This window comes from Lupinus angustifolius, chromosome LG05 (genome assembly GCF_001865875.1).
Source record: "Lupinus angustifolius cultivar Tanjil chromosome LG05, LupAngTanjil_v1.0, whole genome shotgun sequence".
Taxonomy (NCBI): Eukaryota; Viridiplantae; Streptophyta; class Magnoliopsida; order Fabales; family Fabaceae; genus Lupinus; species Lupinus angustifolius.
The window spans coordinates 17,668,739-17,695,131 of record NC_032013.1 but is presented as its reverse complement, the minus strand read 5'-3'; the positions used below and the strand labels follow the sequence as shown (position 1 = coordinate 17,695,131).

Below are 26,393 nucleotides of genomic sequence, written 5' to 3'. Positions count from 1 at the left end.
ATATATATATGTATGTATATATATATATATGTATGAATTAATATGTTCTTCATTCACTCGTGTGATATCTTCTTAGATCTGATAATTTCATTAAACAATTTTGTGACCTAATTAACGCCTTCTCCACGAGAACCTTCCATATATTAATAGGTATATTATGTGGTTCAACCTTTTTGTCATTATCCATCCCTTTCAAAACTTCTTTCACTTCCAACACTCGAATTCTTGACAAAATGCATAATTTTGATTATCTTCTTTCGTGTATGGTCTATAAGGAAGTAATAAATCATGTTCGTCGGTGAAAAGCTTGTGGAGATAGTTCTTTCATCTTTACTTAATATATTTGTCATTTACAAGATTTTTCCATTTTTATCTTTAATACATTTCATTTGGTCGAAGTTTCTTATCCTTCTTTTCATACCATTTTCAAGTCTTTAGACACTTCTTTCCTATTCCTTGTTACCTAGAGTTTTCATTCTCCTCATTTGTGTTAATCTTTGATCTTCTTCTTAGTTATCTTGTATTTTTTCCAATTTCATATTATTCTTTTTTCACCTTAATAGTCTATGACAGTTTTGCTCCACCACTATAATTCTTTAATATATTTGAGGTAACATTTTTAATTAAAAAATCTATTTTTGTTCATTAAAGAGTATTCCTAACTTTCATTTTTAATTAAAAGTGCTTCATAAAAATGTATATTCACATTATGATGTGAGTAACTATTGGAAGTAGACAACTAGGTTGCTTTTTATTTTCATATGTAAGCCTCACTAAGCAAACATATATTACCTAAATCAATCATTTCTTGATAAACAACAAAATTATACTACTCGTAACTTAACAGTCAAGGTAAATTAAAATTAAAATGGATATATTTACTCTATGGGTAATTAACTAATCTTTTTGGATGTGTGATTGTTCCTCTCTATAAGTATTGCTCTCAGAATTATTAAAACTTTGACATAGAATTGTGTTATATTAGGATACAATTCTTTTTATTTTGCTTATATTAGTTAGGATTAATAAATCGTGAAAATCCGATGCCAATTTACTTTTTATAAATTTAGAAATATGTCCAGATTCTCATATGAACAATTTTTTTTTGAGCATATTCTTTTAAAGTTTTTTCGTTTTAGGTACAATTTCTTTTTACTTTGAATTATATGTTCACAAAACTTTATATTACACTATTCAATGTTTGTATTCAAATTAAATGGTCGTATACGTGCATAGATGCAATGACAACAAAAATACAAATACAAACAAATTCATTTAGGGATGAATGAAAAATAAACTCGTTAATATTCGTCTAAACCTAATTTAAATTTAATGAGTTAGATCCACTGTCACTAGATTTAGATTCGAGTTTAAACTGATATTAATTTTCGGATTTGGATTTGAGTTTGGTAAATATAATACCATACTCCGAACCCACCTTAGATTATTATATGGAAATTTGATCTTCTCCATTTCATCTTCTGTTTACTTTAGTCACACAGACAAAAAGCCGCACTTCCTGCAGTACATAAAAATCTGCCATTAGCTTAACTGATGTCACATATGAAATTCTAGAACAACCTAAAAATTATTACTACTAGTATACTACACTTACACCTCCAAATCACAATTCCAATAACGCTAGAACTACACAAAAAACATATGGCTCTCAGCATTCACATCATAAATTTAGAATGTTGTTGAACCATAAAATTACAACTTGCCCCTAACCTTCTTAGTAGACAAAATCGATCACATCTTTGACTATTCAAACCTTAATAAAGTCAATAAATTAATTATCTCAACAAAATTCAGGTAAATCCAAGAGTCAAACCAATGGTGGTATTGTTTAAAGTTATTGAACTATTTTTTCAAGTTCCCCGTCGGATTTTCAACCCTACCAAGTTTGAATTTGGGTTCAGATTTTAGATTTTGGGTTGGGTAAGTCAACCACAACCACTATATGTCCGTTATCATTCCTAAAGTCATTATTACATGATCTATCATCAAAAAGGAAAACATAAGTGATGAAAGAGCCATATGTTTCAAATCTATAACTCTATAACTATATAATAATTTATCATCAAAAAGGAAAACATAAATATGGATGAAATCCTCCAGAGTACCGGAGAAGTGAGTTCTAATTTTTTCTTTTACTTTTAAGATAAAATTGTTTTCTCATTATATCACATTTCTTTTTTAGTTTTTTTGGGTGTGATAACATTTTCAGGATACATATTCCATAAACAGTAGTTAGAAATTATTCCTTGACTGCATTTATTAGTGGACAGAAAACAATAGCATATATTTTATAGGGAAAAAACTAAAAATGGAAAAGAAAAAGAGTTAAAGAAATCTAAATCCCCCTCCTTTTCTTATTATTCATTAATTTCTGCGACCATCATTAGTTCTTTCATCCTATTGGAGAATCTAATATTAAATAAGAGTATGAATTAAATTTTAAAAGTAGTAATTTGAAGTTATTTTTTAATAAAGATTTAAAATAAAGAAATTTTTCTTTCTCCTCATTTTCCCCTATTCCACTCTCTAGAACAGCCAACTCAACTTATAGGAAGTAGGCAAACAAAGGAAAGGAGGGAGGCATGAACCAATGTGCCATGACTGCGCTGATGGAAGCAGCCGCAAAGAGGATGGTACATGCAACCTTCTTCGTTTACATCTCTGAATTGCATCAAGAAATCACAAAATCATATGAATGGTTATATTAATAACAGGCATTCACAATAAAAATTTATGTGGGTATGAATATTATGAAATTCACTCTTCCTGTAACTCATAATTATAAATTAATTGAATTAAATATTATAATTTTATACTAAAGATTATATATTATATGTCGGTAGCCGGGCATGATGAATATATAAATATTTTAATGTAATAATTATTTTTATATATTAATTATTAGCCCATTTTGTTGGATAAGTACTATCTCCATCTGTCCTATATTGGGTACTTAATTTGACTTCTTGATGAGAAGAAGGAACTTTTACTGAATGATTAAATATACCAGTGTTATGAGAACTGGACTATATTGGGCAGATTGATTAATTTAATTGTTGATCAGACTTGAAAATGACTCTAATTTATCGTTAACCGAGTGAAGGTTGGACTGCTTTGAATTGAGGATATTCCGGTCCAACCATGTTAAACCAGGTTAAACCGAATTGACCCGGGAAGTAAACCGGACGGTTCACTTAAAAATTAAAAAATGGAACATTATTCTAATATTTTGATTTACTCGAATCCAAAAAAGATGAATAAACATTACTATACATGATATTATTAATTATATAAAAAATTACATTTACATCTAATTATATATTTGTAGATAATAATTATTAATTATGTATGAAATCACACGATCAGATCAAACGGTTTAACAGTTTAAACCAGTTTTGAAAATGGGTTGAGAATGAGAGGTTATAGTGCAGGAATGCCACATTGTTAAGTTATTTTGACCTGTTATGTTTCTTTTACATCTAAGATTATTTGCCTTTTTTGGAGATTATTTCTTAATTGGGTGATGGTTTATCTGATTTTAAATCAATGAAAAGGGTCGCAATCTGGTAAAGAAAAGGAAAAAATATTGATATACATAATAAAAATTAATTATCAATAAGAATGAAAATGTCTATGAATATAAAATGTATGATAACACTAGGTTTGAAATAAATTAAGTATAGTTTGACTCGACTAAGAGTCCTTAAGAATTGACTTTCGAGCCAGAGATCATTGCAAACTATTTTTAGCTTAAAATTGAATCAACTAAAGTTTATTAACTCTAGAATAGGTTAACGAACTCATTTTATGTTATTCAAACATTGTTCTAATAATTATAATTGATATAAGTATATATGGATGGAGAAGAAATCTATTTACATTTAAGTTAAGTTATACTCAATCTCAGTTATTAATTTTTTTTTAAATTATACAGACCAAATGAGTGAGTTAAATAAGTGATGAAAGAGAAAAAGAATAATCTTATATGACATTTAAGTTTCATTCATTTGGTCCGTAGGATTTAAAAAAATCAATATCTAAAATTGAGAGGCGTAAATAAATAACTTATCATATATATATATATAGACATGGAGATATTAGACTTTTAATCCACTTGTATGAAAATATAAATATTAATTATAATACATATTATATTCATATGTTAATATCTATACTATATATAAAGCCAAAACTTGAAATAATTTTCTTTATGGTGTAATTTTCATTTCCTATATTACCCTTAATATTATTTAATTTTTACAAAAAAACTATATAATCATAAGCAACTACCACCAATACATTAATTAATCATATATATCACCTTAAATTAAACATTATCAAAAACACAAAAAAAATATAATATAAAGTACACCGAACACAACAAATATATTTTAATTCAAAAAATGAAATATATAAAAATTGAATATGTAGTATCACATAATATTTACTGGCATGCACGAAGTACCTGTACACACTAGTAAATATAAAAAGTATATATACAATTATAAAATATTTTAAACTATGTATATATTTTCTATATAATGTGTGAAGTGGTTCAGAACAGGTGTTATTGTGAAAAAATGATAACAAGTAATGTGAATTATTAAATTTTATTTGAATAGTCAAATTTAAAATATAAATGTACATAACATTTAGTGATCACCTGACAATTAAATTATTTTTAATTTTAATTATATATGTGGTTCTATAGTTCAAATTTATTATTCTCACAATTTTTATATGATAATTATTCTTACTTGAAACATTCTCTATTATTTATGTGTGTGATTATATATTTAATTTAAATATGCTTTATATGTATATATCTTTAATATGTACATATTTTAATATAAAAATAGAGTCAATTTCAAATTTAACTCAAGTTTAATTTATTTGTTTAAAGAGCACAATTTTTATCTCAAATTCAACATGTTTGATTTATTAAGCAAGTATCGAGTTAAATAATGAGTTGCGTTTCAAACGAATGTAGAGTTAATTCGATCCATTGTCAACCCAAATAACACTACCGGATATTAATGTATGAACCAACAAATTATTTATTCAGGTAGGCGAACCAAAACCTAAGCCATTCATTACTAATGTGCAAGAGTTGAAACCCTTCAAAAAATAGTAAACGTAGAAAAGCTATAGACATGAGTCTCAAAGATTAGTCCTTTATCCTAATAATGGGGTAGAAATGTAGAATGATGCTTTGGGATGGTTAAACAAAATCATGATATATGAGTGATGGGATGGAAATCTAAAGTTTAATTAAAAAATCGAAACAAGGTCAAAGAAATTGCACTATATTACAAAGAAAATGAGAGGATTATGCACTTTTTCTCTTGTTTGATAACAAAGAAAAACTGCAGTGCCCCACATTTCAATTTTCTCTTGTTTGATAACGAAGAAAAAACTGTAGTACCACTTTTCAATCTTCTCTTGTTTGATAACAAAGAAAAAGCTGTATTATCCACATTTCAATTTTCTCTCCTAAACAGCTAATAAAATTACTTTTCTCACATCATTCTCATATTGAATACTTTTCTAAACTTACCATTTAAAAAAAATCAAATATTGAGGTGCAGATGTGTACAACGTGATAGTGCATTTTGTTTTTGTCAAATATTTTCCAATAAATGTGATTGTACAACCAGGGAGGGTGCTATATATGTGGATTTCCCGGTGTACAAATACACATCATGGATTTTCTTTAAATATATATTATTTATAGAGATAATATATATATTAAAAGTGTATAAGTTCTATAAATTATTCACTCATTTATATTTAATCATCATTGATTCTTTAAAAATATTTCAAATGAATAGTGAATGTTGTTGTGATTGTGTATACATCTTTATGTTGATAGTATTATAATCTATTGTGTTGAATTATTTTATAATATTATTGATATACAATTTAAGAAATTTCATGATTTTCTTCGAGACAAATATTCAACTGTTTTTTTGTACATTTTGTTTGAGTCTAATCGATTTCTTCTCTAGTTTTAATATGACAAAACTGATTAAATTTGCAAAGCTTTTTCCAAGTGATTATTGTTCAACTGAGTTGATGATTTTGATAATCAACTTGACTTACATCATTGATATCTCTAATAGTATTGAATTTACTTCTCTGAAATGAATCATTAATCTTTAAATAAGTTAGTTGAAAGTGAAAGAGACGATGTTTACCTATTAATTTATTTTATAGTAAATTACACTGACACCCCTGAGTTTTAGTGAAATTATACAAATCATCTTTTACTTTTCTACATCTACACAAACTCTTTAATTTTTATATCTTCATTATACTGTCCACTCCTACATGATAAATAAGTGTAATATTTTAAACAAAAAATATAATAAATGCAATTAAGTTAAACAAAACATGATATATCATGGGGACAAATCCAAATATTATACGAGTCAGTACCTCTTTATTAGTTTTGGTTCATTATGATACATAATAATAGCGATTTAAACAATATTTCTTTAGAATTGTTGATGCATTATTAACAAAAAAAATGATGAAGATACATTAATTTGTATATTATTTGGATGTGTCTCCATAATATATCATATTTTATTTAACTTAATTCTATTTATCACATTTTTTGTTTAAAAAATTACACTTATTTCTCATGCAATGGTGGTTAGTGTAATGAAAGTATGAAAAATTATGGGGGTTTGTGTAGGTGTAAAAAAATGAAGGGTGATTTGTGTAATTTCACTAAAACTCAGGGGGTGTCAGTGTAATCTTATTTTGAAGTTAAGACTACAATTGTAAAAAAAAATCAACTATGAAAATTGTAAAAAATAAATTGCGTAATTAAATGAAAGTTGTGTGGATAAATGACTCTCTAGTGACTTATATAGTTAAAAGTATTTAACAACATTGACAATGAATTGTGAATTCAATAATTTCAAATGTGAAATCACATAAAAATTAAATGTACGTAATTTATTTAATTAAATATATTTTATTTTTATAATTTTAACATCAATCTTTTCATATTTTTTAATTCTAATTTTTAACATATCATACTCATTCGTCATTCGTCTCTAAGTCCTAGATTCATCATTGTTTACAACATGTACTAAGAACTAGTTATGAGCATATGTTAAACAAAGATTTTTTGTGTGAATATTTTGGTTTAATTATTTATTATTTTAATTTAAGTATGTAATATTATTTTGTGTTATTTTTAGTTCATTTAGAAATACATATTTTCTCCTAACATGCAATTTATTTTATTTATGAGATATTTTTTCCCATAAATAAATTAGTGCCTAAAATCTCCAGCCTATTTTATTTGTTCAAATATGAATTTTTTTGAGAGCTATTATTACTCATGGCAGAGTTAATACGCATATTCAAGAGAATTCAATGTTTCAAGAGTTCATGAGATCCAAATTACTATTTAAAAAAAACAGGATAGAAGTTTGATACCTTTTAATATTTAATAGGATAAAAGTGAACACGTCCGTATCTATATATTTATAATCGTTAGAATCACATTCTGTTTGGATAAAATTTATATTTCTTGAAAATCTTTGTTGATAACTTAAAATTATTTTTGCTTATGATATATGTTCCTCGAAATAGAAGAAATAGTTATCAAAATATTTTAAAAATATTATTCTATTTATTATTATACTTATATAGTTGATAAATCAAGATTAATATATTTTGATGTATTTTTTATACATCGGAGACAAGAAAAGACCAAACTAGTTCAAAGAACAACAATCCAAATCAAGGTAAGATTGACAAATCAAAGGAGGTGACTCCCACATAAGAAGATTGGAAAAGAAATGCAAGCCAATCTTAGCCAGATTATTCGCCACTTGGTTCACCTCAAGAACCACATGCTTGATATCCACAATCCAATCAAGTGAAACCCAAGATTAAATATTTCTAACCAAGCCAATATATTTACATTTTTTGGGATTTTGAGACACCACACCCAACGCCAAATCCTGTTAATGTCACCAAGGCCATTCCCCTTGGACTTAAGCCAACAATAACTTGATCTAGCTGAATACGTGCCAGAAGCATGACCATTTCAAATCCATGTTCAACCTCAGTCTAGGTTCCATGAGAGCAAGTATGACAAATTGGATCCTTTAATTTAGACGAAACCATAGTAGAAAGCATGTGAAAGTCCTAGGATACATCAGTCCAAATATCTTTCACCTGAAGCTGAGTGTCAGATATATGGACTAAGTTACACAACTTACCAACACCCATCCAGTTATCATACCAAAGAGATTGATTTTCAGTACCCAAATGAATTGTATAATCTTCTCTATGAAGGTTAGAGGTCATCACAATACTTCTCCAAACAAAGGAAGCTGAAGATTTTGGTTGAGCAAACAACACACACTGATCACCCAAATACTCATCAGAAAGAACCCTACACAATAGCTTGTCATTATTCCTGAGTAGGTTCCAACTCATCTTACCAAGAATAGAAATACTAGTAGACCGAGAGTCCCTCACGCCCAAGCCACCTTCTTTCTTATGCCTAGAAACCACGTCCCACCCCACCAAATTGAGACTGTGCTTATTGACATCACCACCTCACAAAAAATTTCTAGTCATCCTATTAATATCACTACAAACACTTTGGGGAAGCTGTAACACCGTGAATATTCTATGTATGTTTTATTAATTATTTATTTTAACAACGATTAATTTTAGAAATTAATCGGTATTGAATTAGACTAAATCTTAGTTTAGTTTTAGTCTTGTTTTGTGATTTCCTATTTTATAGTAAATTTTTGTAATTTTCTATGACAGTAAGTTTTTGAGCTGTTGTTGGGCCCAAATTCGCTCGAATTCGGCCCAATAACGTGTTTTTAAGTTCCGTAGCTCGAAATCGAATTCTGATTGTGTCATTGGCTTCGAAATATTATTTCGAGTCAAGATAGACACAAGGTTTGTCCAGAACGCATTTCTAATTATTTTTCACTCCGAATTTCGTGTTTCAAAGTTCTAACCGTAAACCGAAATCGAGATATTTTTATTATCCGACCGGGTATTAGCCGACAATACTCGAGAATGGTTTAATCGAGAATGTGTCATGGAAAAGGTCACATCACTTTCATGTAAGAAGCTTGCTTGTTAAACAAGCAAAAATACATATATTCTTACACAAAATCCCCTAAATCACTCAACAAATCCTCTCACTGCACCACCATTGGACATATCACCTATGCTAGTCTAAATCTACTTACTTTGCATTAAATTTTATGATTTGATGAGGGTGAGGCTCTCCTATAAATACCTCACCCCATTCTCTTATTTTGACACTAAATTTCTTATACAAACTAAAGTAGTCTTTTATTTTCTCTTCTTCATCTTCTTCTCATACTTCATAGAAAGTTATGAGTTTTTATTATGTTGTTAAATTCAAGGTTTAAATTCAAGTTTTTATTATGGGAATGATATGTATGTGATAATTGTTAAATTCAAGGTTTAAAAATATGTGATATAAATGAGAAATATTTTCCTTGAGAAAAGTAATTAAAATGATATTCAGACTCTTCTCGCTTGAGCAAGACAACTCTCGCTTAAGTGAGAAGTGTCTAGAGAAAACGAGTGTTTTAGCTCGGGGCGAGACAACTCTCTCTTGAGCTAAAATAGGCACCAAGAGAACTGATTGTTTTCTGAGACAGCTCTCGCTTAAGCCACAAATGCCTCAAAAATGGATGTGCCCTCGCTTGAGCGAGAGGGCTCCATACAGACTTGACTTTTTTTTAAGTCGTCTGAACGATAACTCTCATATATACGATATCATAATGGCATTTTGCCATCAAGAAGTTGTAAAGGTAAATAACTATATAAAATTCTTGAAAGTAATAAACGTAAGGAATTGCTTTGTGAAAGGCGAGGGCCAGAGGGTCCGTTTTTGGCGTTTTTGGTGCCCGAGTGACCGTATTTCGCCCGGGCACGGACCAGATATGTATGTTAACCAATTTTTGATTCATTTGTAGCTTGAGGGACAGTCCCTCGCTTAGGCGAGAATCAGGAAGAGAATTGAGTCTGTTTTGATGAGTTCGTCGCTTGAGCGATAGTTTCTCGCTTGAGCGAGAGACATACAATATTTTTTATTGTTTCTGTTTGTTTGATTGCTTAGGCAATAGCCCTAGCTTGGGTGTGAAGTGTATTTACACTTGGGGAAGACCATGGTTCAGATGATTGAGTCTGATACCCAAAATTGACAAACTTATACAAGTACCTTTGTTCTTGCGCCTATTTAGGGCAAGGTTTCCGACTGTGATGTCGTGATTAGGGCGATGCCCCAAAAAAAGGATTACATGATATCACGCAGTGAGGTCGTCTGGCCGTAAGAGGCTTGGCCATGTGGCCGTCCAGGGTGATTCAGTGATGGTTCGTAGTGGTAGGGATGTTATTCCTCTATTTACGTGTTGACGTAAGATCGGGTCCCACAAGAAGCATTCATCTTGGAGATGCCGATCATATAAAATAATGATTAAAATATTTAATCGGCTAACCTCGGTTAGTGTGCATACTCATTATTGATAATGAAGTAGTGGAGATGAAATTTACGGGAGACGAACGAGCCCCGAGATGTTGATAGGGACGACGTTGATGGCGGTGATTCATCAACAAAGTCTTGAGGGTGAGTCTAGGTGAGACGAGTCCTTTGTATTCCTGGATGAGGTATTCTGTTAGATCGGACAGTTCTCACAGCGCAAATTAGACGATCTCTGACAACCCCTATTTGCAATCAGGATCAATGAGAGGGATGCCCAGAAAGTGTATACCGAAATGGACAGTTCTTCAGAACAGATCGATCATATATCCTTGCGAGGAATAATTTTGGTGCGTTCAAATCGGCTTGTTATGGGACCTGTACTCTTGATTATTTCCGAATAGTATATTGGGAGGATATTGGTGAAAGGATGGATGAAACAAGCATAACATTCATACATTGAGATTGTAGACTTTGATCCTCATAATCTGAGATTATAACATCATTCATCATTGTGCATTTTTTTAATATGTGATGTATATATTGTGGTATTATGCATGTCTGTCTAGATGTAATATTTCGTGTAATTCCATGCTGTCAATGAGTAATATTCATTAGATGTTTTGCTCCATTTTCTTTCCATTTTTTGCTTCTATTCGCGTCTTGTTCAGATAGATCGCTCAGTCAGGATTCAGAGTTACCGCTTTATAATGTCCCAGAAGGGAGCATGGAGTAGAGAGTCATAGATACACCTACAAAGGCCCTTGTGCCTTAGAGATTAAGATGGTGTGTGATGGATCTTTCATGCGCTTTCCCGACCATCACGAGGAGCTGGAAGCTTCCTTTACCCTGCCACCTCGTAGACCGGCACCTGTTGTGCCGTCGATCCAGTCTATGACCCCTCAGGGGCCAAATGCTACAGGACCTTCCAGGAGGCGACAGACTTGGGATGATGCGATGAATTCCCTAGTATGGAGGAGAGCAGCCCGTCAGACGATGCCAAACCTCCAGGCGGATGCAAGGTTGGTGACTCCCTCGCAGCATTCGTCCTATGTTCTAGAGGAGAAGATGGCGGCGGAGGAAGACGAGCCAACAACTGAAGAGGATGATTGCATGGAGTTGATTAACATTGAGGACTCCATTGAAGTTGTCAACCTCTCCTCCGACTCGGAGATAGAGGAAGATTCAAGCGTGTTCCAGCACACCCGCAGATGCTGAGGCTAGTCGATAAGAGCTGTTTCCATTTCTATTGTACTTTTTGATTAGTGTACCTGTGTAGGGTATTTATTTTGTGAGTAGTTTTATTTGGGCGACGATTAGGATTTCGCCTTGTACTTCGTATCAACATTTTATGATATTCTAATGAAGTGTGATTCGAAGTTATATTGAGTTATTTTTATTACCATTAAGTAATGGTTTTTTATTTTCCGCATTGTATGTTACTTACAGTGATGTTCCAAAAATGAAACGAATATAAGGAAATAAATTTTATATGGCATCATTATTTAAAAAAAAATTTATCCATTTTTGAGCAAGATTTTTGGAGTAATTTTCGGGGCGTTACAGAAGCCACATAACTTGCATAGTATGGATCGGGATAGAGGAGATGACAGACTTAGCCAAACATAATCTATCAGCTTTATTAAGGAGACTCGCCTTCCAAGCAGACATGTGCATATGAATCTTCTCCAAAATAGGTTTAAAGATCTATCTTCTAACCTTGCCTTGAAATAGTGGAATACCAAGATAATTGCCAAGATTACTTACCACTCTCATAGAACAATACTCATGAAAGAAGTCTTCAAACGGTTAGACACACTCTTAGAGCACACGAACTTTGACTTTGCCTCATTGACCTTCAACCCAGATGCTTGACAAAATTCCCTTAAAATAGAAGAGACCATTTTGACCTGAGATTTCAACGCCTTACAAAAGAGCAGAACATGGTCAACAAACATGAGATAAGATGGAGGTGTACCACCTCTAGAAAGCATGATATGATGCCACAAACCAAGATCCACTTTGTTACTAATCAGCAGAGCAAGTCTCTCTATACAAAGGACAAAAAGATAAGGAGACATCAGATCACCTTGATGAAGACTTCTGCTTGTATTAAACCCAACAAGCTTAGAGCCATTCCACAATAATGACACCTCACTAGAAGTAACACACTACATAATGAGCTTAACTGTGATGCTAGGAAAGCCAAACAAAATAAGAGTTTATTGGAGAAAGTTCCAATCAATCATGTCATAAGCCTTCTCAAGATCCACCTTGAAAGACATCACACCCTTCTTAGCCTTAGACTTATGATGATAATGCATAACCTCCTGAACTAAAATGATATTATTAGAAGTCCCTCTCCCAAGGATAAAGCTAATCTGAAGGGGCCAATTAAATCGTCCAAGAAAGGCCTGAAATGGTTCACCAAAATCTTAGTAATCACCATGTAAATCACAATACAAAGGATTTAGGTCGAAGTTCATTCAAAGAAGTAGGACTAATGACCTTAGAGATTAGAACTATAAGGGTCTCCACCAGTCGAACATCAGACAAGCCATACTTAAAAGCATCAGAGGCCAACTTCCAAATACTCTTATCCACGACATACCAATATTTTTTGAAGAAGATTGGCTAGAAACCATCAAGACCAGGAGCCATAAAGGACTGCATACTCATGACTGCTTTAATAACTTCTTCCATAGTAACCAGAGTAGTCAAACTATTCATTCCATTGTTAGATAAAACTGGAGTATCCACCACACAGATATCATGGCAAACATGAGCATTACCAGAAAAAAGATTCTGGAAATACCTTCTAACCTCATTCTACAACAACTCAGGGTTTGTTTACCAAACACCATCATCAAAATATAGATCATGAATCTTGTTAGTTTTACACCGCACAATGGTTTGAGTAAGGAATAATTTTGTGTTTCTATCTCCAAACTGCACCCATTGCTATCTAGATTTCTGGAACCACAAGTGCTCCTTCTGCCTCAAGAATTTGTTGTATTCCCTCCTCAGCTAAATCTCCAATCCAATTAAATCCTGATCTTCGGTTAACTCCAGCCTCCATTGAATACCTTGGATTCTAGCCTCAACTCGCCTTTTCCTTAGAAAGATGTTACCAAAAACTTGCTTGTTGAAAATTATAGCTTCTTATTTAACCCTTGAAAGCCCATCCACAACACCGAAATCTTCAGGAGACCATGCATCCTTCACAACATGTAAGAAAACCTCATGTGTTGTCCAGGCAGCTTGGAACCAAAACGGTCTGTTGCAGAAATCCTCAACAGAACCACCGCATCTAATCAGAATAGGACAATGGTCAGAGAGAAGTTTAGTGACATTCTTCACACACCCCTCAGGGAAGGAAGTGTGCAAGGAATAGTAAGACAAGCCTTTATCCAACCTCTTAGAAATACTGCCACCACTCTACTCCCTTCTGAACCAAGAGAATCGACTACCAACAACACTTAAATCCATAAGACCATAAACATCCAGAACATGAGAAAATCTGGTTGCCCCATTATAGTTAAAGAACCCACCTCTCACCTCAGATGGAAGACAAATTTTGTTAAAATCACCCAAGAGCAGCTAGGGCACATTCACTTAACCTCTAAGTGCTACCAAATGATAACACCTTTAACATTGTTTATCGAAGAAGTGTTGTTAAATATATGAAGTATGACATTTAACAGCGCTTTCTTCAATAAATGATGTTAAAGATACCACCTTTAAAAGCGCTTGCTTTAATAAGTGTTGTTAAAGATAACAAAATATAACACATTTAACAGCGTTTTCTTCAATAAGTGTTGTTAATTTTCTTCCACCTTATGCTTAATAGTATTCAACACATAAACGTTGTTAAATATCAATTCTAGCATAGTATCTTGTCTCTAAAAGAAATTTTCATACTAACATATTCTACACTGTTGGGAGGTGTATCTGGTGGTCTTGAGTTATCTGTGTTAGCTTGGTCTAGGAACATAAAGTTGTCACTCATGGCAACACCACTCATGTTGCCCTTTCAAACGAGAGAATAATCTCAATATATTTTGATGTGTTATAACTAGGACAACATTTTGAAAATAGAATAATGTTATCTCAAATAATTAATTACAAACTCTATTATATTTTATTGATTATTTATGAAATTCAAAACTAGTAGAATAATGCTATCTCGCATAGCATTCTTTCATTTTGAAATAACTAACTCCTAGAGGCTTAGGTTAGACATCCTCAATTTTTCCAATTTGAGGGGGGGAAATTCAAATAAAAATTCGAAAGCAAGTAAATGTCCTTGGCTTTATTTGGTTGACAAGAGAAAATAAGAAGAGAGAAAAATATGAGAAACAAAAATGTGAGAAAGAGAAAATTGAGAAATATAGTAGATTTTTGTGATGTTTGGTATAAGAGAAGAATGAGAGAAAATAAACAGAAAGAAGTATTTTCTTCTCTTTCTCATTTGTTTGGTTGGATAGAAAATGAGAAGAGAGTGATGATGTTGTGATTCAAATTACAAAAATGTCTCTAAAATAAAGAAAAGTGACAGAAAAATGTTGTTTTATTATTAATTAAAAATAAATGTTATAATTTTAAATTATACATTTTATTATAATTTTAATTAACATTTTCAATTAATATGGTTTGAGACATAGTTTGGGATGCACTTTGAGAGAACAAATTATTCTTAGAGATAACAAAAAACCCGTACCCGTAGGTACCCACGAGTAAAACCCGTACGGGTACAGGTCACAAATGGGTATTGCGGGTTTTATAAGCAGGTTTTTAAAAAAATAGTCGTAGTACATACGGGCGGGTACGAATAGTATGGCACTCGTGCCTGCGGGTACCTATTATTTATATGATTAATATATTATATTTAATTAAAGTAAAAAGTACATTATTCTAACATTCATTACACTATGTACATTTTTTCAGTTTACTTTGTTTACATATTTTATTGAGTTTGGTGGTGAAACACCCCACAAATATTATTACATGTGTAGAAACATACATGTTTTACAAAGAAAATGTATACTTTTTGTTAAGGAAATGATAACAAAAAATCACACAAATAGAAAACACCAATAAATTTAGCATTTTTGTCAAATATTCAATCAAAATGTCCAAAAATAATTAAGTTTCATCTCATTTGAAACATAATAGAAGTAAAAAACTAAAAAATTATTTATAATATAGGAAACTCACCGGTACCCATTGTACTTGTGGGTACCCAGAAATACCAGTCAATACATGCACACGGGTACTCATATGGGTACAGGCGGGTATGGGTAATGTTCTCATATTTTGAAACGAGTAGTGGATAGCTACTACCCGGTGCCCGCTCGTGCCCGTTGCCATCCCTAATTATTGTCTCGCTAAAGTTTCTCTTTATCTTATCACTTTCTCCTCATAAGTGGAGAGAAAGAAATTTTGTGGGCCCATCCACTTTTTCCTCCCTCCCTTTTTTCTCCTCTCTCAACCAAATGAGAGAAATTTCACATTTCTCTTCAACTTTTCTCTCCCTCTTATCTCTCTTCTCTAACTTCACCCTTCCAAACAAAGGCTGAGAGATCATCCTATAGTACTTTATTTGAAGAGATATTAGTCTAGGGTTGACAATGAGTCTGGATAAGTCATGATAGTACAATACTTGAACTTGTCCCGTTCTATTATTTTGGAACCCTAGTATTCCCTCAGACCTGTGTAAACCTTAGGCCTGCTACACGCAGATCCTTGAGTACTCACTAGATAAGGGAATACCCATAAATTCTGGAATAAAAATGAAAAATTACAAACAAGTTATTGTATAGTATTTCCTATAATCATGTGTGTTACTTTAAACAATCAAAACAAGAAAAATGATAGTAATAATTACAAAACGTAATTAAAGGTTAAATTAGAATACATAACTTTTAATTGTTATTTAAATATAAATTTTTTACTAAAAACAAAATTTAATATAAACGAATAAATAACAATTGTTTAGGCATAATATTATATTATGATTTAGGAATAACAAGCATACTTCACTACTAAGAAACATAAATCACAGTTATGATAGAAATATCTTTATTTATGTTATAGTGTGTGTATATATATAGATAGAATTAGGAAGTATGGATGGGTACTAACGAGTCTATGTGCCTTAGTACTTGGACTCATTCAATAGCGAATTTTAAAATCTTTACTTTCAACAATTGGTGTGTCTAAAAACACTAAGTCAAATCCGACTCCTTGTGGCTATTACTCACCAATATCTGAGTTTGGATACGTGTTATCATCCCTAAATTAATCTATGTAATTATAACATTAGGACATTTTGCACTTTCAACATTAATCATTCATTTATTATTAATGATCATTTACCATATCAATAATAAACAATGTATTAATGCACATATTCTAATATATATGTTTAAAAGGTAATATTTTATGTGATGTCTCCTTTTTATTTTTCACATGATTTCAAAGTGAAGATGGCATGATATAATGTAGCCATAATATTAATCAATGCTATAAAACCTAGGCCAATTATTAATTTGGAAAAGGTCTTGTATAGACTTTAATCGAGTAGGCGGGCTAATCGAGCCGAATAACGTACTTTCATTGTTTCAACTTTCAAACCACGATGCAGACGATGATAGCGAGCTAGATGGTGGTCTTTTTACCGCTAGGTTTGCTACAAGTTCTATATGAGTAGTGAGTGAGTTGTGAGTTTGTAACCTCTTTGTGTGTTTACTGTTTTGGGATTTTTTTAGTTGGAGTTAGACCCACTGGTTTAACCAACCGGGTTATTCCTGTTCTAATAGTCTAACCCGATTAGATGGGATTTCACACAGCCTAGAAGAGCTCTCGATTTGTGGGGTGGTATGTGACTGGCTCTGCTTCTGGCTGACGGTCAGACTATCCAGTCTAATTCTAATAACCTTGATATTACTGTTTGTGATGACTACACAATTGCGTTACATTGAAATTGCAATATAACATAAAGGTACAATGAAGAGGTTGCAATGCAGTCATCTTAGACTGCATTTTGGTCTCATTAAATTTAAAAATATTTTTAATTGTAAAAAAATCCTACTGCAAGGGTTGCAATGTATATTACAATGACTATAATCATAGTAACAACAAATTTGACTATAGTCACAACATCAATTTGAAACAGTATGAACATACATACATACCATTGACAATTTAGACAAAGCCCATAGGCCTCGACTGCCTGCATGCACTTATTGGGCAGACAATACATAAAAAATGTGTTCATCGGCTCTAAAATGTCCGCCCAACATACCATATTCGTCGTTGAAAATTTTAAGTGGACAAAACGGGTAGCCCACAGATAGTATTAGTTAAAATATTAAATATCAAATATACATATGTATATGTATTTTATCAAATATGAAAAAATATGCTCCTTTTGTTTTATATGCATTTGCATATTAAATGTAAGAAATAATATCATTTTCTTTTATGTATCAATATTTATTTTTTTACATCATATATATATACATATATGCATATATACAATCCATTTTATATTTTGTATATAAATTATGTATTATATATTATATTTATATTCTATATGTAGTGTTCTATTTATGAGATTATTTATTATGACAAATATATTTGTATACAAATTGTATATTGTTTATTTTATAGAGTACATATTGTTTGTATACAATTTGTATACCCATTTTTTAGTTTTATTTAGGACAACCCGTAGCTCGCCCTACCTATGTTTAAGCATGAATATTTAAATCCATACCAATTCTACTTTTCTGGGCATTGTGTAACCACACACAACACTGCTAGGCATAACTAACTCTCAATAAAAGATCAACGCCCTACCATAAACTTCAACTAGACCTATTAAAATAGACAAGCCCAATGGAGGCGATTCACCAAAACCCATTAATTTATAAGGCTTTGATACTGCATTAGATATTTTTTTTATTTAACCCAGACTTTTTAGCTCAAACCAGCCCAAATATTTAAAATGAATTTCTTAATAATAAGTGTTTTGAAGATCATTTTACAACATTACAATACTATTAGCTTATAATAAAAATAGATGATAATATTTATAAATTACAATAATATTATAAAGTGAAACATAGACATCATATTTGCATTATATAATTTCAACCATAAGAACAAAATGATATATCAAATTAAATAAGAAGAAACATTAGATTCCACATTCAGTTTCTTAATTATATATTTCATTGGGTTTGACTTTTTCAACAAAAATATAATAGAGAAAAATAATTTTTTCTCTATTGTATTTTTTTATAATAAAAAACTCAACTCAACCAAAATCAACTATTACCAATTCAAAATGAAAATGGTGATAATGAGCATCCCATAAAATAAAGAATTATGATCATATACAATCACAAATACAATTTACCATATAGAATTTCATCTGAATTTCAATCTATATCACCATTACTATTAATGGATGCAACATGTTAATATTCTTGATAGTGCTAAAGGTTTATATAGGAAGTGAAGTACAAATTAAGTAAAAGTCTTATATAAATAAATTTGACTTCACATCTAACTCAAACATAAGGCACTAGATCTACAAGTTTGGTTCAATTGGACATACCAAGTTGTAAAAAAGTTATATATTAATATAAAATGATATATATTTTAAAAAAGATTAAATATATTAAAATTTAAATATTTATTTTTGATATTATACGAGTCAGCCTGCCACAAGCCATAGCCCGCTTAGGACATGTTTGGGCTACAATTTAATATTTATAAATTGTACTAGGTTTTTTAGACCAGTCCAATTTAGCCTGAACCCTATGCAGCTAATCCAAACCCATCTAGGTAACCATTTTGACAGGTGTAGCTTCAACCAAAGACCAAAAATGACATCATTAAACAGATATCTAGACATTAAAATATCCTGCATCCAGTACAAAAGAAAATTCCAAAAACTAAGACAGACATGTCCTTAGATAAATATATTTTTTACCACTTTTTGTGCCCATTCAGACACTGATGCAGTCCAAAGTCATCTGTTACCATCTTAAGAGTTGAATTTTGTTGTACCCAAGCTGCGCTCTGGCTTAGATTCAGTTCTGACATAGGTGAGTCCACGAGCTGTAGGCGCAGCAGTAGTGCCAGTATTCAAAGATGAACCGTTGTCAGACATGATACCCTGAGCATCCCGCCTCCATTGCATGCTCCTGGCACCCACTTTAATTGGGGGCCGAGGTCTATATGCACCAGGAATTCCTCTTGGAAAGGGAGGTCTGGAAAACCTGGCAGAAGAAAATGGAGATCCCCTAACAATGCGCGGCCATGGCATGGTTGGAGCTGGTTCTTGAGGTGCAGCACTTTTCATAGCAACCTGCAGTGTAGTAATTTGCAAAAGGATTTACTTTACCAATGTTGTCTTTTAACCTTTGAAGTGATAAAAGTATAAAGAGCAATTCTTTTTTTGAGCAAGATCAATCTCACAGGATATAATACCAAGAACTTCTCCATTTTGATTCAATGTGTAAGTCAGAGGGTAAGGGCGCAGTAAAAAAATTCATTTTGCTGGTTTAAGCCACAGAATTCAAAATCCTAAATCTTCTTATTGAAATCTAAAAAGGTATATCCAACACATTCAACAATCCCAATTTACAAGTTATTCAGGTCTTACTAGTACAAAGATACACATTCCAACTTCAAGATTAGGATATATAGTACCCCCAATTAACCAACAAAAAACCATAATTTGATGACAAATATATTAAATTATTAATAGTAATTCTAAAAAATTTCATCCTCGGGCCTCTAAAAAACTAAAGAAAGAACATAGAAAAGGAGAACATATATTTAATGAACTACTGAAGTACCAAGCAGTGATCAGTACCTTAAGAATCCGAGACATGAAAGACGTGCCATCCAGAGATAATGCATTATCTGCAGCTTCCTTTTGCATGAACTCGACATAAGCTGCTCTGTTTAAGTAAACATGAATCAGTAAAGTCATAAACAAAATGTACTGAACATATAATAGCATTACAAACTTCTTAAACAGCTTACCCTTTTGGTTGCCCTGTTGCTGCATCAGTAACTATAACCACTTTTAACACTTCTCCAAATTTGTTAAAATGCCGAGACACACCATCTTTGGTAGCAGCAAAATGAACCTGTGACAACAAATACAGGGCAACTTCAGAAATCAAACAAATTCTACCCACCCCTGTAGCCTTCCCATCCCACCAAGTACAAAGAAGTAAGATTTATTACATTGCTAACAAAAATGGTTCTGGAATCAGCATCTTCAGAAGGATAAGCAGCAAGACTTGAACCTGAGAACATAAAAGATGCAATATATTACACACCTGATAATTTTACTGTCTTCAAGAGATATACAAAAAAATTGCATAGAATATAATACACAGCAAACTATTTTCACATCTCTCTTGGAAGCAAGAATATTTGCAAAAGATTTAGAACTCACCAGAAGTAGATAACTGTGCCTTGTTATTAGACTTTTTTGGAATTCCAGAAGCAGTATTTTCCTGTTAAGTATCATCGTAACAATGAAAATCATCTATAAGGTCAATAATGTGATATTTATTTCATTTTTAACAAAAACGGAAGTGAATTAAAAGTATGCATGCATAAACAACTTACATTCCCATTACTAATTTTCAGAGTGTTGGTATTCTCCTTCACCAGTCGCAAGCCAGACATGGGGCCTCCTGTTACACTTTCTAAAGTTTTACGATCATCAAATTCTACAACCTCTCTTGGTCCCTGGTATTGTGATGGCTTCCATGTATTTACATTCACAGAAATATTCACTATCTTGCGAGAAGCATTAGGTGCAGCAGAAGGTTGCTCCTGTTCTCGATTTTGATTTAGATGCATGCTGTCACAAGCATTTTTTGCTACACTATACTGCACCATTAGTGAATCATCATTCCTATTCCCGCCAGAGGAGCTGAACTGAGAAGCTCCGATCACCCTACGACCCATTACATCAACAACATCAAACCCTCCATTGTCTGAAGTAGAATCAGAAGGAAACCCAGTTTCGTGTTCCATTGTAGTCATACTTGCAGCATATTGCCCAGCGTAATCAGTCCTTCGAAGATACTTTGATTGGTTTTGCTCCTGATTTTGGTCATTATCTTCGAGTTGGCTGTTATCATATGATGGATTCATACCAATACCATGACTGAGTCGGTCAAAAACACATCCTGAAGATTTGGATTTTATAACATCTTCAGCAGCTTCAGCCACAGCCTTAATCACTGTAGCCATTGGATTTGGAACCCTAGAAGTAGGCTGCACTCGCTGAGGATGTTCAACCACAGATGAATCACCAGAGGATGCAGAAACTACAGAACGAAGACGCTTCAAGGAGGGCTCCACTGATGATCCCGGATTGGATGGCCTTGAAGTAGCCACTGCATCTCTCATTGCAAACTGAAGCAGCCGTCGAGGAGCAACATTATTTACTTCTGAAATTGCATCCCTCTGTTGAAGTTACTCGGTTAGATATTGAAAGAAAAGGATCACACAATATTCTGTCATCTTATAAGTAAAAGTGCAAATATGAAGAGGAAAATAAGGCTAACAGGGAAAATAACACCGAGTTGCAATTTTATCTACATAAGGATAACAATTGACTCCCTAAGTTATTGGATCAAAGAAAGAGGAGCCTAAAATCAGAGATAAATGAGTATAGATAAAACATATGATCCCAAATTAATGCAGTCATTTCTCTACACATATTACGTCAATCCTAGCAATTTTTCCATAATGAGAGAATATAATTTTACCAGCTAGTGAAATAAAATAATTAAAGCACTGCAAACATAATCAGGCAAGTATTCTAGATGCTCAAACCTTTGTCCTCTGCGGTTCATCAGCTCGGTTCCTTTTCCTCTGAGTTGGAGGTTTTGGAGATGAGGACCGCAGAACAGAGTTTACTTTAGGTTGGGATTTTTCCTCCAAATTAGTATTGTCAACCTTAGAGTTTTGAATCGGAGTTGGTTCAGCTTCTACCCTCACCAATCCTTTCCAATCTTTGTTACGCCGACTTCTAGATAACTTATTAGACTCAACTCTTTCTGACTGTAAACTTGAATGCTTAAAACCATCACCTCCAGCTTGAATCTCTGATATAAGCTTTTTTTTCGGTGCTTCAATCTTTAATTCTTTAGGTTGTACATACAAATCTAAATGCAAATCCAGATAATGCCATAGCCTGTTAACAAGACGCACACACGAATGAGCACATAGAATCATGGTTGTATGAACTATATTGCTTGCAATTAAATTAACCTTAAAGTTATCAACCAAAAAGAGACTAAAATTACCAGGATACAAAAGAATCAGTGTTATCCCCCAAAAACACATTTAACTCATTCCTTGCTTGTGCTTTGCGCTTACCATTCCTCAGTAACACAATAACATATTCCTGTGATTGCATAAGGAGAACATAAGTTAACTCAATAAAGTCAAAAATCTAAATATCACATAGTAATGTACGTGCTACCTAATTCCTCAAAATACAACATATCCACTATTAAAATAAAATAAAAACAAAGATACCATAATCCTCATTGAACTACATATATGTACAGAAACTATTATCATAAAAATGGATCACATGCGTTAAAGAAATTCTGAAGACAGAAAACAGCCTACAAGAGAACCAACTGTAATTTACATATTATAACTGGACACTCAACATCCGTAAAGCAACTAAGCCTTATTGAAGTAGGTGAGATCTAACAAAACACAATTTCAGCAAATCATAAATAAACATGTAAGCCTTTTTTAGTGGGTATCTCCTAAAACTTTCTATGGTCTTCCTCTACCTACTTCAATATAACCCTTCCATTTATATACTTTTCACACTAGAGTCTGGAGGCTCTAGTAACCTTGCCCACAGATGAAAAAAACCCCTAAGTTAAGTTTCTCATCTCTTAAATAGGTGCAACCTGAACTTTCTCCCAAATACATTCATTCCAAAATCATAATCTTATCTTTTCTTGGATGTCCATTGTCCACTATTCCATGATTCCATCTCAGCATTCTTATCCCAGCCACACTTGTTATATGCTCTTGTTGACACTCACACTGCCAAAACTCACAAACCATAAAGCATCAGTGGTCTTATAGTTGCCCCGTAGAGTTTTTCTGAGTTCGAGTGGCAATTTGTGATTGTGATCACCATTTTATTAACAATCATTACCAAAGATACCAACAGAAGTTCAAATTATGGTCCAAAACCAAGCTGAATCCAACTTGGTCACCTCACTCAATTATGGACACTAGAGTTCAAAAGCTGAATTCTAATGCTCTTCATTGGTTACTCTTTTCTATAAAACCAGACAACATCAAGTACCATCACTGAGACTGGAAATAAGGACTCTCCTAGTGTAAAAAACATTTCAATAATTTCTGAAAGCACAAACAAACAATTGTTTATCTGAATCATCCACTTCAATTTTCTTTTTTAGCAACAGTTCTTTGACTACGCACTAAATCAAGTCAATTCCTCTAAAGGTTGTATGTTCACCAATCTGCATTCTCAACTTCACATCTCTAACAGATATAATTCATCCAAAAGTCACTTAAAATTTTCAAAATATAAACATGTGTGACTGTATTAGATATTACACATGCAATGCACCTGCCAAGCATGTGTGCATTACATAAGCCATACAAATACAACATCTGCAGGGCAATCAGGCAAGAAATCAAAATTCAAAATCACACAATATTATGCATTGTAACCTGCAATAGACTTTCAAACAGAGTGCACATGATAGCCTACACTTCTATTTCCATAAATGCCCCTTTACTTTTATTCAATAACCCCAAAACATTTATCTTATTATCTCCACTACACCCCTAAATATACATTCCACAATCATTTCTAGGCACATTTCATTGATATTTTCCTAAACAAATCCTTCAACATTAATCAATTCACATCATTAAGAACATTCAACAATCTACAAAATGCATCATAGAACAGTATTGATTCATAACCCACATACCACAAGAGTTTCATCAGTGTAATCCCCCATGAATTCCTTGAGCTTCTCCATCACAATCTCCCTCAGCTTCGCCGCTCCATCGGCGCTGAAATTCATCTTGAATGTCCGATCGTTGTCCCGATCAACGCTCTCCATCTCCGATTCCAATAAAAAAATAATTAAAAAACCCTAAAGATGAATCTCCCTCTATGATCTACCAAAATCACGATGCTATAGAAACCCTAATAACTCGTCAAAATCTGGCGCGAAAGAATCAGAAGAGTGAGGAAGATGAATCGGGAAAGTTAGAGAGAAAATTATGGCACAGTCATTGAATAAAACCGTTCGAGACTCCGTCTTCGCGAGGATGCCGAAGACAGAGATAGGGAGAGAGGAGAGAGATTGAGAGAGAGATGAGAGATAGAGAGAACCTAATATAGTCTCAGTCGGTTAGTGTAACCGTACCATTAAGATTGGCGCAAATCTAAAGCTCAGAGAAGATTGTATTTTTTTTTCATACTATACAATGAGCTTATGTTGATGTGAAAGTTAATGTTAATGTTAGTATAACAAGAGATAATTAATATCCACAAGGAGATAATTTATCTTCTTATACTAAGAGATACTTTATTCTCATTTATTTATTTAGCACGAATAAAGATATATGCACGGCTGGTAAGATTTTTATATATCACTAGTGTGTACAGGCACTTCGTGTCTGCTGGTTAATATTGCATGGTACTATGTATTTAATTTTTATATATTTTATTTTTTATAATTAGAATATATTTGTTGTATTCGGTGTACTTTATATTACATTTTTTATGTGTTTATGATAAGTTTAGTTTAAGGTGAGAGATGTGGTTAATTAATGTGTTGATGGTGGTTAATTAGAATTATATAGTTTTTTTGTAAAAATTAAATAATGTGAAAAGAAAAATAGGAAGTGAAAATTATACCATTGTGGAAGTTATACCATGTTTTACCTTTATATATAGTATAGATTAATTTATTATTCACGGTTGATTCCCAATTATCATTTATTTTTAAAAATAATACAAGTGAATGAATTGTGAATAATGTAGGGATGATATATAAATCGTAATACTGATAACACATAAATATTTTTTTGTTACTACTAAGGCTATCTCCTTACTCTTTTTGGTAAGGAACTAATATTTTCAGAATTCGTGGATGGCTCTTCGAGCAAGTATTGCTCCTAAGAATTGAACTCTTAAACTATTGGTCATCATAAATATTACACTCTTTATTTATTAGTTTTTTTACTAAAACTTATTTTTAGGTTTTAATATGGTGTTTTAATAAAATAAAGTGTCATTATTTATTTTAGATTTTGTTTTGAATTTATTTCTCTAACAAAATAATGTATTAATTTAGTTATTTAGCATTCTAATACTAATAAGGCGTTTTTCTAGTGGTATAAGGTATCACTGGTCTTCAAGTTTGAGGATTCGATTTCTGAGAATGGCACTTGTTAGAAGGAGCAGCCACGAAAACCGAAAGGAATTAATTCCTTACCAAATAAGTGAAAGGATACCCTTAGTCATAGCCAAAAAAATATAAGTTTCTCAATTTTACCATTATACCTTACAATGCTAATTAGATTTATACTAGAATGTGTCTAATTTGACATATACTGATTTCTTGTCTTGGAATATGCATTTTCTGATGGGATATATTGGCTCATATCATTTTCTCACATGAAGACAATGGTATTTTTCAGATTAAATCTAAACAACATTGTTATGATAAAAATGTTAAATTGACAAAATTAGAAAAATAAAGGATTAAATTAACTCATTATTTTCTCACATGAT

The 26,393-nt window shown here is 32.2% G+C and overlaps 1 protein-coding gene across 2 annotated transcripts; it reads right to left on the bottom strand.

The window, feature by feature from the left end:
- Nucleotides 19,417-25,064, bottom strand: LOC109347945. 2 transcript variants are annotated; one of them, XM_019588077.1, is made up of 10 exons: nucleotides 24,577-25,064; nucleotides 22,885-22,985; nucleotides 22,412-22,772; nucleotides 21,191-22,039; nucleotides 21,015-21,075; nucleotides 20,801-20,862; nucleotides 20,594-20,700; nucleotides 20,421-20,508; nucleotides 19,702-19,910; nucleotides 19,417-19,671 (listed from the first exon to the last, which is right to left on the bottom strand). In XM_019588077.1, the coding sequence occupies exons 1-10, from the start codon at nucleotides 24,709-24,711 to the stop codon at nucleotides 19,587-19,589; spliced, it is 2,058 nt and encodes a 685-aa protein (XP_019443622.1). In that variant the 5' UTR covers nucleotides 24,712-25,064; the 3' UTR covers nucleotides 19,417-19,586. The 2 variants fall into 2 exon arrangements, with proteins under 2 accessions (XP_019443622.1, XP_019443621.1); XM_019588076.1 differs by having other exon boundaries at nucleotides 19,417-19,910.

What these genes read in the sequence shown, in the direction of transcription:
- LOC109347945 (XM_019588076.1), bottom strand. Translation starts at nt 24,711, where the DNA reads ATGGAGAGCGTTGATCGGGACAACGATCGGACATTCAAGATGAATTTC. An exon ending in GGCACAGTTATCTACTTCTG is followed by an intron (nt 20,863 to 21,014) that starts GTGAGTTCTAAA and finishes TTATGTTCTCAG; the next exon opens with GTTCAAGTCTTGCTGCTTAT. An exon ending in GAACCATTTTTGTTAGCAAT is followed by an intron (nt 20,701 to 20,800) that starts GTAATAAATCTT and finishes TTGTTGTCACAG; the next exon opens with GTTCATTTTGCTGCTACCAA.